The sequence below is a fragment of the Bubalus kerabau genome, chromosome 16, assembly GCF_029407905.1.
Source record: "Bubalus kerabau isolate K-KA32 ecotype Philippines breed swamp buffalo chromosome 16, PCC_UOA_SB_1v2, whole genome shotgun sequence".
In the NCBI taxonomy this organism is placed as follows: Eukaryota; Metazoa; Chordata; class Mammalia; order Artiodactyla; family Bovidae; genus Bubalus; species Bubalus kerabau.
Window position 1 is genome coordinate 72,931,655 of NC_073639.1, and position 13,297 is coordinate 72,944,951.

At 46.0% G+C, this 13,297-nt stretch overlaps 1 protein-coding gene across 6 annotated transcripts in view; it reads left to right on the forward strand.

Annotated features, from left to right (window-relative positions):
• Window positions 1-10,126: 10,126 nt before the first annotated feature.
• Window positions 10,127-13,297, forward strand: part of MTMR3 (myotubularin related protein 3) — a 132,315-nt gene continuing 129,144 nt past the window's right edge. For 2 of the 6 annotated variants that reach the window (XM_055549460.1, XM_055549459.1), the window contains exon 1: window positions 10,127-10,373. Coding sequence is in view for 4 of the 6 variants with exons in the window: in XM_055549462.1 (XP_055405437.1) it covers window positions 10,880-10,964 (85 nt within the window). In the remaining 2 variants the exon portion in view is untranslated. Of the gene's footprint in view, window positions 10,374-10,656; window positions 10,965-13,297 lie in introns of those variants that run through there. The other 4 variants (XM_055549462.1, XM_055549461.1, XM_055549457.1 and 1 more) reach the window with 4 other exon arrangements.

Below are 13,297 nucleotides of genomic sequence, written 5' to 3' on the forward strand. Positions count from 1 at the left end.
TCTTGACTTTCACCCAATTAATTCCTTCCTTTCTTTCCAGTCTCTGTGTCAGTGTTACCTGGACTCCCATAAGAGTGGGGTGGGTTCTCTACTTAACTGCAACTGTAAATCCTGTATCTTCTCCATCAGAGTACTTATTTGCATTCTGTTGACTTTGCTGTGTCAATCAGACTATATAAGTCCCTGGAGAGCAGGGACTGGTTTTGTGTTGTTCAGTGTTGCATCTGCAGAGCTTGGCATCATGCTAGACAAAGGGGGTACTCAACAAGCATTGCTAACAAACAAGAAGATCCGCTGTGAGGACTCCCCTGGTGGTCCGGTGGTGAGACTGTGCTTCCAACATAAGGAGCACAGGTTCGGTCCCTGCTTGGGGAACTAAAATCCTGCATGCCATGAGAGCCGCCAAAAAAAAAAAAAAAAGATTGAGTGTGTATACTTTTTGCTTCTCAGACACATTGGATAAACTGAGGCAGCTTGGCAGACTCTTTAGCAAGTCTGGGAATGGAACCGAGATTTTTTGACACCGGGTGAGAGATTCTTTTTCATACCCTTAGACCGCTTCTTAAATAACTTAATTCCTTTCCAGCAGAGCTTTCGCAGCCTTATTCTTGTCTTTCTTGTCATCACCTTGGAGGCGAAGACTGTTTCGGAGAATTATTTTATAACAGATGAGATCTCGGGGCAGAGGAAAATTTATCTAACTCTCAGGGGTAGGAGAAATGTGTGTCTTTTGGACCTTGAATTTAAATGAGCCAGCAAATCCCTGCTAATTCTCTTCCCTTGCTGGGTCCCGTCTGCTTCATTCTCAACAAAGGAGAAACCCAGCCTGTCACCCATGATTTATGCGCTGCTGTTTGCTCTCTTCCCCTAGAACATTAAACACCCTGAGCAGAGGGGGAAGAAGAGGTAATCTCAGGATGCCTGGCTGTCAAAGAATGTTTAGGGGCAGGCTCTCTGCTCTGGTGGGAGGTGGGAGGAGGCTGAAATGTTAGGGATAAAAGAAAAGACCAATGGGGCTTTTACATAAAAGGAACAAGGGAGTCTCTGTTTGCTCCAACCTTTGCGAAAACCATTGGCCTCTGAGCTGAGAGACCTGGGTACTTGATTTACTTGTTTACCAAGTGCCTTTGGGGAAGACTTGCCTCTTCCTGGGTCTCAGTTTCCCCGGCTGGCAAGGGAAGGCCTGCCTAGCTTGAGCTCCCACAGCCTCAGGAAGCTGGGGCGAGCTGATGTTTGTTGCGTGGAAAGAGGTGTATGGGCAGCTCCATGGTTAACCACGTGGACCCCTGCTCCCCCTCTCTCTGGCTCTGTGGCTCTGGGTGAGCTCCTCAACTCTCAAAGCCTCATGTGCGTGATGGGGTTGATCTCCTGGCGCTTCCTCGTTGGGTTGCTGACAGCTAGAGCTCCCCGCAGGACTGGCAGGGAGCCAGCATTTAATAAGGGTCAGCTATTACTGGGACTGTTGCTCCTGAGATGGTCCCTGGCCGTGGTCAGAGTGTCCCTCCACCTAAGTTCCCTGCTTGGGGCCTGTGGCTGGTGGGGGCAGGGCCTCCCTGGCAGCACTTGGAAACTCTGGGCAGAAGGGAGGAGGAGCTATTTTCAGTGGATTCTGGTTCTATTTGTGGCTTTGAGTTGGCCCAAGCTGCGGGGAAGCTTTGGGCAGAGCAAGCCGGGCACTGAGGGAGGTGTGTCGTCTTACAGCTGAGATGGTAGGGAGAGGAGGAGGGATGAAGAGGAGACGGAGGGAAGGTGCCCCTCCTCTCCTATGGTTCCCTCCCCAACACCCCCTTCTATCTTCTCCTTGCCAATTTCATCTTCTCCTTGCCAATTTCACCTTCTCTGCCTTCCCTGGGGGGAATTTAGAAGGGGCAATTGGCCTTTTCAAGGTGGATTTAGTTAGTAACACGAAGTGATCCATCAATCTGGTTAACACAGTGTTCCTGACCAGCCGCATTGATTTTCTTAGGCTGAAGTGGGATTCACATCCCCAGCAGAATTGTGCGGTATTTATTAAAACCTAAGTGGTGTCTAATGCTACCAAACATCTAAATCATTCATCAGAGTGTAGAGAAAGCACTCTCATTTCCCCATTGGACCCTGGGGCATTACCTGTTGACACCACCCCCCACTCCCCTCCCAGCAGGCTTTTTAACCTCTCTGGGCCTCAGTTCCCTCATTTGTGAAATTAATGGGGTGGGGGAGCACAGGAGGGGCTTGGCAGGGAGACTTGGAGCTCTTGAATCCTTTCCAGCTGCACTTCTGTGATTCTCTGAAGCCATAATTAAACAAGGAGAAGCTGAATCCTTTAATCAGAGGATGGTTGGTAGGACTGGGAGGCTCCACAGAGAGGGTGACATGCTACTCTGTCATTTTCTGGATGAGAAAACTGAGGCCCTGAGGGTGGGGTCAGGTCAGACAGTGAGTCAGTGGCTCAGCTGGGTCAGGAATCCAGGCCTCTGACTTCCTGTTGCAGCAGGCCTTCCCAGCACTGCACTGCTGGGAGGAGGACTGGAAGCACATCGATGCACCTGCTCTTTTATTTAACTCCCACCATAATTCATTTTCCATATGACATCACCCACATGGTAAGGTATGGTGGCAGGTCTGCCCTCATTAAAAACTGTATCACTATTTCAGTGTTCCCCAACGACCAGTCATTTGAGTGCTATCCTCATGAATTTTTTTACATCATCAGATTTGATTAATATATATGTTGCATTTTTCTTTCTTTTTTTCCTTCAATATTTGTTTATTTGGCTGTTCCAGGTCTTCCCTCACTGGCTCAGAAGTTGAGGCATGAGGGCTAAGTTGCCTCTTGTGGCATGTGAGACCTGAATTCCCTGACCAGGTACTGAACCTGAGTCCCTTGCATTGCAAGGTAGATTCTTATCCACAGGACCACCAGGGAGGTCCCTACATTTTTCTTTAAATCAGTTCCTCACTTTACATGAATAAACTTAGCCTCATCCTAAGCAAAGATACCTGTTATACTGAGTTTGATCTGCTATGTTTTCCCACATATATATTAAACATAACTATTTAAGTTAAAAAATTCATGTACTGACTAAAGATGTCTTTGCAGTTGAGAAATTCCAATGAAAATGGCAGTGGTTCTCAACCTTGTTAGTTTCCTTAAAAATAATTGAGGACCCTGGGACTTCCCTTGTGGTCCAGTGGCTAAGACTCTGTGCCCCCACTGCAGGGGCCCCGGGTTTGATCCCTGGTCTAGGGAGCTAGATCCCATATGTAGCAACTACAGATTGAGCATTCTGTGTGCCACAGCTAAGACCTGGCACAGCCAAATAAATAAATAGTATTTAAAAAAATTATTGAGGACCTTGAATAGCTTTAGTTATGGTTATGTTAATTGATATTTACCTTGTTAAGAATTAAAACTGACAAGATATTAAATTACTTGTCATTTATTAAAAGATACATGATTTAAAAATAATATTACAAACCCAAGACATGGTAATATAAATTACACATTTTCATTAAAAACTACTCTATGTTCCAGAATGAAAAATTTAGTGAGGAGAATGGCATTGCTTTACACATTTGCAGGTCTTATTAAGGTTTGACTTAAGAGAGGAATTCTATATCCTCCTATCTGCTTCTGCATTCAGTCTATGTCAGTTTGTTTCTGTTGAAATACATGAAGACTGTCCTGTCTCATACAGTTCAGACAGTTGTGGATATTCTTTTTTTGATACTACACTAAAACTTGAGGTAGTTTCTTAAAGTTTGGTTGCATAAATTCATTTGAATGAAACTTTTATACTCAGTCACACTAAACTCTATTGGTTTGTCCTGTACTTTGAATAGATCTTTTATTCATGCATGATTGGGTAACATTATGCATTGGTCATTTGGAAAATATTGGTTCACTGGGTTATGCAGCTCTTCCAAGTGTAGGCATAGTTTATTATGCAATATCAAAAGTTCACTTTTGTTACTATTACTACCCATCTAAGCAGAAAAGACATTAGGACATCAAGTACATGGTGGGACTTTCAAGTTTTCCAAAATTCCAAGGAAGCTCCAGTTTTATCACTGACAAAATAGTTGACTATTTTACTTAACGGGACAAACCCATTTCATACATTTTTGAGAAAACGTTTGCCAAATATCCAAGTCTAAATAACTGTATTTCGCGTGTTTGACCATTCCTTTCACATAAAGTGAAAGTCACTCAGTTGTGTCTGACTCTTTGTGACCCCATGGACTATATAGTCCACGGAATTCTCCAGGCCAGAATACTGGAGTGGGTAGCCATTCCCTTCTCCAGGAGATCGTCCCAACCCAGGGATTGAATCCAGGTCTCCTGTATTGCAGGCAGATTCTTTACCAGCTGAGCCATCAGGGAAGCACAAGAATACCAGAGTGGGTAGCCTATCCCTTCTCCAGTGGCTCTTCCCAACCCAGGAATCGAACTGTGGTCTCCTGCATTGCAGGTGGATTCTTTACCAACTGAACTACTAGGGAAGCCAGCCTTTCTCATAAAGTAAAATTTGCTTTTTAAAAAATCTTTCTTTTTCCCCCTAAAAAAGGCTACATCAGTGCAACTCATTGCGGAAGTGCTTTCCATTGAGACAACCATCCTACTTCTGCACCTAGCAAAAGTGCTGTATGTGTGGGAATGAACAGCGTAAGTGGTATGGAGCTCCATTCTAGAGCGATGTAAAGTGTTTCAGGACTGAACAGTGGTGGCAGCTGCACAATATTGTGAATGTACTAAATGCCACAAACTGTTCACTTGAAAATGTTTTTTATGTTACATGAATTTCACCTCAAAAAGAAAGTGAAAAAAGGTGCTTTGTGCATAATTTTTATTCATCATAATGTTAAAAAGACCTGTAGTCAAAGGTCTAGAGTTAATAATATTGACGTTTTGTTTTTGTGCTTTTTTTAACTGCTTTGTCAAGGACATTCTTAAGTGAAATCGGTATTTTGTTTACTATCAGTGTTTACCAGTTCACCACCAGTACATTCATGAACAATATGATGGCAACCAGTATAAATGGTGTCGCTATCTTAAATTGTGCCAGCAATTCTACCACCTCTGCTTTTGTACCATCAGTGCATATGTCAACATGGTAAAAAAGGTAAATGAGTTCTTAGCTTTATTATGAAAACAGTTTTAACCCATCTGGGTCCCTGAACAAGTTTCAGGGCTCCTGAGAACCCATGCACCACACTTGGAGAACCACTGATCTATGCTGAATTAGAGTTGAGCTGAGAATCCCAGGGATCGGGGAGCCTGGTGGGCTTCGGTCTATGGGGTCGCACAGAGTCGGACTCGACTGAAGTGACTTAGCAGCAGCAGCAGCAGCAGCTAGCTGGGTATGGAAGCCAATGAGATGCTGAAGGGTTACTGAGAGTTTGGGGATAATCTTCTCAAAGCGCTCACTGAAGGGGAAGTGACTTTTATCATTAAGCAGCAGGACCTAGCGTTGGGAAGGCTACATTTTAGGGGGTTGAGGGATTTCTGCTTTCCAGGGACCCTGTGTGACCCCGGGAAGCCTCCATCAATCAATCTTTCCATCTGTTCTTAGACTACTTCAAAGAGTCACTGAGCAGCTGGAAGAACATTTTCAGCTTTAAAGATAGCAGCGGGGAAAAGAGGCTGAAAGGGTAGCAGGAGGAGGGGAGGACGGTCAGGTGGGGTAGCAGGGGCCTCACATGGGAAATAGGGCAGTGAAAAGCTGTGACTGAGCCTGGATCAACTTTCTCTTTTCTTGAATTAATCTCACAAAGTATTATCAGCTGAAGCCGACAATAAATCTCACCCATTTGTTTGGCTTTTCATAAGTAACAAAGTTTTCAACGTTATTACTTTAAAGAATCCTTACACACCAAGTGAGGTGAGCAAAGTGATGATTGGGACCCCATGGAGCTGATGAGAAAACCGAGGCAAAGAAAAAGGAAGCTAGAAACAAGTATACAGAAGCACCAAGATTCAAATGTAAGTCCTTAGACTCAGAGCAGCTTCCTTTCTATTGTTTCTTCTTAGGCTCTACTCCTTGAAGTGTTTTCTCAAGGCCACACAGCAGTTTTTCTTTTTCATTTGGAGACAATTTACTGAGGTCTGCTGCCTTAACAGTAGAAGGTGGGTGGTAGTGGGAATGAGGTGAAGAATGGAGTTTAAAAGCACACTCTAGAATCAAATTGTCGGAGTTCAAATCCTGATTTATACCTCCTCATGTGTTCCAGAAAAGCATCTATTTCTGCTTTATTGGCTATGCCAAAGCCTTTGACTGTGTGGATCACAATAAACTGTGGAAAATTCTGAAAGAGATGGGAATACCAGACCACCTGATCTGCCTCTTGAGAAATTTGTATGCAGGTCAAGAAGCAACAGTTAGAACTGGACATGGAACAACAGACTGGTTCCAAATAGGAAAAGGAGTTCGTCAAGGCTGTGTATTGTCACCCTGTTTATTTAACTTATATGCAGAGTACATCATGAGAAACGCTGGACTGGAAGAAACACAAGCTGGAATCAAGATTGCCGGGAGAAATATCAATAACCTCAGATATGCAGATGACACCACTCTTAAGGCAGAAAGTGAAGAGGAACTAAAAAGCCTCTTGATGAAAGTGAAAGTGGAGAGTGAAAAAGTTGGCTTAAAGCTCAACATTCAGAAAACCAAGATCATGGCATCCGGTCCCATCACTTCATGGGAAATAGATGGGGAAACAGTGGAAACAGTGCCAGACTTTATTTTTCTGGGCTCCCAAATCACTGCAGATGGTGACTGCAGCCATGAAATTAAAAGACGCTTACTCCTTGGAAGGAAAGTTATGACCAACCTAGATAGCATATTCAAAAGCAGAGACATTACTTTGCCAACAAAGGTCCATCTAGTCAAGGCTATGGTTTTTCCTGTGGCCATGTATGGATGTGAGAGTTGAACAGTGAAGAAGGCTGAGTGCCGAAGAATGGATGCTTATGAACTGTGGTGTTGGAGAAGACTCTTGAGAGTCCCTTGGACTGCAAGGAGATCCAACCAGTCCATTCTGAAGGAGATCAGCCCTGGGATTTCTTTGGAAGGAATGATGCTAAAGCTGAAACTCCAGTACTTTGGCCACCTCATGCGAAGAGTTGACTCATTGGAAAAGACTCTGATGCTGGGAGGGATTGGGGGCAAGAGGAGAAGGGGACGACAGAGGACGTCCAGAGACGTCCATGCCAGAGACGGCTGGATGGCATCACTGACTCGATGGATGTGACTCTGCGTGAACTCCGGGAGTTGGTGATGGACAGGGAGGCCTGGTGTGCTTCGATTCATGGGGTCGCAAAGAGTCGGACATGACTGAGCGACTGATCTGATCTGATCAGCATAGGGAGCATAACAATACCTGGTCACAGCTCTGCTAAGATCACATTAGAGCTACATGTCAAGCATTCATATAGCATGAGCACGCCTTAAGGTTCAATCCATGAGAATGAGGACACGCAAATAGTGACTCAAAGTGCACAAATATCTCCTACGTCCTATAGACTAGTTGAGGATTTCTTCCTGCTGCTGCTGCGGCTGCTAAGTCACTTCAGTCATGTCCGACTCTGTGAGAGCCCATAGATGGCAGCCCACCAGGCTCCCCCGTCCCTGGGATTCTCCAGGCAAGAACACTGGAGTGGGTTGCCATTTCCTTCTCCAGTGCATTAAAGTGAAAAGTGAAAGGGAAGTTGCTCAGTCGTGTCCGACTCTTAGCGACCCCATGGACCGAAGCACGCCAGGCGGCAAACGGCGATACTCTTGCCTAAAAACCGGTCCACGTGCTATGCCAAAAGTCGGTCCTCTACTTTCGGATTCTTGGCGACTGTGAGATTGGCTGAGTGAATGCTAACACTCTATTGGCTGAGTATTTGCCACGAGCTACTTCATGGGGAGCTAGCCAGCCTGTGGGTGGCCAGTCCTGGAGTCAGGTGCTAGTTTCCATCCAATAAGAGACCATCAGCTATAGAACCCCAACCTTCAGCCTTGGCCTGAGCGGAGGCCTAGGTAGCAAAACGTATGCTCCAGAGGAATGAACTTGACGGGAACCTTATTTTATTGGACAACAGGAGAAACAGGTGGGAAAAGCAGTTTTTTGTTTGTTCATTAGTTCTTTGTACTTACTCTTTCCTCTCTCATTCCTTAAAGGCTATATAGTCATATAACAGGAAAGTGAAAACTGGATAGCAGAAATATAAGTAAAGTTACAGATTTGAGGCAGGAGGAAAAGTCACTATTAATGCATGGATCTGAGGGGCCAACATTAGGCCACCATTGAACTTCACAATTAGCATTGGGCTTTCTGAAAGCCAAGATAAAAAGATACAGGATCATCTGCCTAATACTAATTATCAGAAACGAAGGGCACCTGTATCTTTGAGTCTTGTAGGCAGAGAATATCCTGCTGTATCAGTAACAAAGGATATTGTGACCGTCTACTGCTAAAGTCACTTCAGTCGTGTCAGACTCTGTGCGACCCCGTAGACGGCAGCCCACCAGGCTCCCCTGTCCCTGGGATTCTCCAGGCAAGAACACTGGAGTGGGTTGCCATCTTCTTCTCCAATGCATGAAAGTGAAAAGTGAAAGGGAAGTCGCTCAGTTGTGTCCGACTTTTAGTGACCCCATGGACTGCAGCCCACCAAGCTCCTCCATCCATGGGATTTTCCAGGCAAGAGTACTGGCGTGGGGTGCCATTGCCTTCTCCATGTGACCGTCTAGCCATCAACAATTGGCAGCTGCCTCCCCTAAGCTGCACCTTGATGGGATTCAGGGGGCAAAATCCACAATACTAGCGCCCAAAGTTATGGTGCGTTTTGAAGGAATGATTTCAATGAGCCCAGATGGCTTGCATCTTCCCATACATAAAAAAGGGCTAAATTCATTAACTTGAGATGTCTGCTTTTTTCTTAAATTAACAGTGATCTTACGATGTTCTGACTACCTGATTTTTGGTGTAAAAATTCCTGTATATTCAGCTCCTCCCTTACCTCTTTGGAACAGTCCCTCAGAACTATCAGAAAGGTTGACTCTCGGGCTTAAGTCCTCCGTATGTTGGCCAAATGAAGCATAATTCTCAGTTTTTAGGTTGTGCAAAGTTTTTTCTTTTTTTAGCTGACAGAGTAAAGCAAAGCCTTTCCTAACTTTGAACTCTTAAATTTCTTACCTGGGATTTTATTTCAGGCAATGATGCCACAAAGTTGGCAGTACAGCTTGGTGGGGAGAGGAGTTTTTGTTATCAGTAGGATTGGGTTTGCTTTTTAAAAATTTTTTAGTGTATCTTATCCTAGACTGAAATTTCTTCAGCTGTAAAATGGTGATAATAACAGTATCTACCCATTTAAGCTGTGAAGATTGAATTGGATGTGTTGTATTGAAATTAGCTATTAATCCGAGAAAATTTCCCGCTATTTGTCATGACCAGTTCTAGGTGCTGGGGATAAAGTGATGAACAAAACAAATAAGATCCTTATCTTCAAGTAGCTTTTACTTAAGAATAGGACAGAAAGACAACAAACATTAAAAACAAGGATAAATAATTGCAGAGTGCTGTGGGAAAAAACAATACAACAAATGCAAGGATAGATTTCATTTGACTGATTCAGCCATTTTCCAGAAAAGTCAAAGACAAAACGTTAAAATGCTAATCTTACAGGTGAATATGTTAGGGTCTGAGGGAACTCGGTCCTGGTTTGTAGATTTGTTCTACAAGTTATTGTGTACGCAGAGTCGGACAGGACTGAGCGACTGAACTGAACGCATTACAAATTTTTCTTTTTTGCTTGTTTGTTTGAAAAGACTTCTTTTACCTGAGCTTTGGTGGAAGCAGTGTGAAATTGTAGAACCTTGAGCACGCTACATTTACTTGCATCACATTAAATTAGTTTTATTCTGAGCACAATTACAGGTGAAAGATACTACCATTGTTCGAGCATTGTCTTGCCCCTGGCCGTAGAGCTAGGAAAAGATGCCTTGCCCAAAGGTTGACTTCCTCGCCCATTCCCAGATCCTGTTTCTGTCTATTCCAGCTGGAGCGTCCCAGCTAACCCCTCGCCCGTTGCGGACGTACGGCTGATGTGTAGCCCCGCCCACCACCGGGGCGTGTCTACCGCTCCAGACCACGCCCCTTGCTCCGACCGCCGGCAGAAGGCCAGAGCGTGCGCGCGCGTCCCCGCTCGCGGCCCGGCTCGGCGTCGGGAGCGCGCTCTGTGTGGCTGGTGCCGCCATGTTGTTGTGGTTGTGAGAAGGCGGTGGCGGAGGCGCAGCCGGTCGAGACGCTCCAGCGGCCCAGGCGCTGCCCCCCGCCGGCCCTGGCTGGGCGCCTCGAGGGGTGGCGGAGGCCGTGCCGTGACGGGCCTCGCCATGTTCTGCACCCCGGTAAGGAAGCCCACCCCCCCGCCCCCCCCGTCTACTCCGGGGGTGAGGAGGAGCTGGAGGAGGGGCCGTCCTCGGCCCCGGCGCCGCGGCTGTCACCCTCTGAGGAGGCGGCGACCCGCGGGGGGCTGGGGACGGCGTGCGTGGCCCGAGGAGGGTGGCCCGGACGGCGGCCACGGCCGCCAGAGGGAGGCACGGGGAGCGGGAGCGCCGCGGCGGGGCTCGGCCCGGACCCTCGGCGTGGGGGAGGCGGGGTCCGGCCGGGGCGGCCTTTCCGGACCCGGTGGGGAAGGGCCCACGGGGGCGAGGGGTGTGAGGCGCTACCCGGTAGCGTCCGGGGAGATGCCCGCTGACTTCAGGAGGTGAGCGTGCGGCCCTCACCCCGACCGGGTCCGTGGGCGTCCTCTGCGGCGGGAGGTCGGAGGTCGGGGGCCTCGGAGCCCCCGGGGCGAGCGGAGCGGGCCCGGGACTTGTGGGAAGGAGGAGTGGCCGCCTGACTAGAGCAGGGCATGCTCCTGAGCTGGTCCTGGCGTGGGAAGGATGGCTCGGAGGTGCTTGAGAGAACTCAGCACTGGTCAGACTGCCTCACGAAAGGTTAGAGTGCTTTCTCAGGCGAAAAATCCTGCCGCTTAGGACCCCTAGGATAGTATTGTTGGTTGTACTTTGGGCTGGAAAACTTGCCTCAAAACAGTAAGGGTGAATTTTATGGCCATTTTAATAAACTCCTCCGGGGTCTGATAACCTTACTTGTGAGTTTTGCACAGGAGCTTTGTGGGGGGTAATGATATCCAGGTGTTGTCTCCAGACTGAGGCCTAAATTCTTACCTGTTTTAGTATCTTGACATACACTTTGTTGTATGACAGTGTCTGCTTCCCCCCCCCCCCCCCCCCCCCCCCCCCCAGCGAGGGAAAAAAGTGGGCTTGCTCTTGCAGTTGAGCTTCACCTTCGTTTCTCATAATGTGGGCGACGGTGCCATCAAGGCCTGCGTTGAACTGTGCGGGATGATTTTTGTTTTGGGTATAAAATAGTTGGGATTTATAGGTGTAGAGGTGTTGGGGACCTCCCTCTTTCACATCTAAGGCTGTTGCAGGAGGGCAAGAGACAGGATGCATGTTTTTTTTTCGCTCAGAGACCAAGTGAGGGGCACCAGCGTGTGTTGGTGTCCCAGCCTTCCCTTCTGAGGCTTGTGACCTGGGTGGGAAGAAAAGCTTAGAGAAGGACACTGTTTGGAGTAAACCCAGTACAGTTTGTGATATTTAACTAAATTTGGAGGGTTCCAGAATTGTAGATTGGCTCCGTATGAAGGCTTCTTTCAGCTCTAATTAACTCCCTTATTTTCAGGTGGCCCAGAGCTGTTCACGTAACCAGTATGCCTCTGTGGCCCCACTTGCAGTTAGTTAATAGCAAGCCATAGGAGAACCCAAGTTTTCCCAGTTTGTAAACCAGGTTTTCTAGTTTGGTGGTTAACTAATTAAATACCAGTTGTCAGAAATAGTACGGACTGCCTGAAATGCTTATTCCAGGCCTCACACGGGACCTGGTGAATAAAAATCTCTGAGCCTTACAAAGCTCCCTGAGTGATTCTAGTCAGCCAGGTTTCTGAATGTCGGCTTTAAGTCACCTCTGGTATTCCAAAGGATTTCCAGTAATTACAACTCCTGAGAGTGTTTTTAATTGTTTATATAATTTGAGAGGTATGGAAAAGAGGGGAGCCTGAGCATCTCTTAAAATACAGTGGATTTATGTACGGGAAGCAGATCGATTGCCAAAAATTATCTGTGCACATCTTCAGGGATGTGCTTCATAAAATTAGAGGTATATCCAGAGATATAATGAGCAATCCAGAGGACAGAAGCAGAGAGGGAGAGGCAGAAAGTCTGCTTGTGGGCCATTGAAGAGCTCCACTGAAGCTGCTTTTCAACATCACTGTTGCCCCTAAACTGTCTGATTGAGGTTTCTAGTAAAGTGGGGGTAGGGCAGGTGAATTAGCAGTCACTTGAGACTAGGGTTGTGAACCAGGAAGGTTTACTATGGATTGTGAAAAGTTCTTGAAATATGCCTAAGGCCTTGAGGAGTGGCAAAGTCAGTTCTAAAGTCTGATGTAGTTCTGGTTAACACTTTCGGTTGGTAAAGTGGAGTGCTGAGTTACCAAAGGAAGTATTCATATTTCAGAGGGGGTGTGGTAAGGTTTGTTATAACTTTGGAGGAGTTGGAAGAAAATGTTACAGTCGTAGAGAGCAGTGAAGGAGTTTGGTCAACATCCTGTTAAATCATAGTGTAGTACTGTTAGGGAAGCACACCCACCTGTCCACTACAAGAGCTGGAGGCCTTGTATGGTTTTTTCTTTGGTATCTGGAGTAGTTATCATAGTTCTGAGCATATACTATGCCCTCAGGTATTTGTTGAGTAAATGGATAGTATTGAGGTGGGAAAAAGAACAGTTTTGGTGGTTGATGACAGTGTTTGTTATTAAAAGCTATTTGATAATTTGCATTGAGTTAGAGTCAGATTTTTTAGTCCTTGTGGTTTGCCTAAGAGATTCTGTTTTCTAAAGACTGTCATTGGACACTATCCTGTCCCTAGTTTTGGGGTCTTAAATGTTCCTTGGTTTTTTATTTTTTAGATTGTGTTGTTAATTGACTGCTGCTGGGAATGTCACTTCTCTAGACCTCCATTTTCTTATCCGTAAAATTAAAAGGTTTGTAATTATTGACCTAAAGTAGTTTCTCCAGCCTGATTTTGCAAATCTTTATTAATTTGTAATTGTTATTTAGTATTAGTCTCATATAGGTAGATGAACCTTCTGTTTTGGATTCTGCTTTTGACTTATGGATTATAGACATTGTCCAAAACTGCTCTGGAAATTGCAAGCATGTTGCAAGTGTTATGCAGAAACAACATGCTTATGCTGTTGTAATTCACTTAG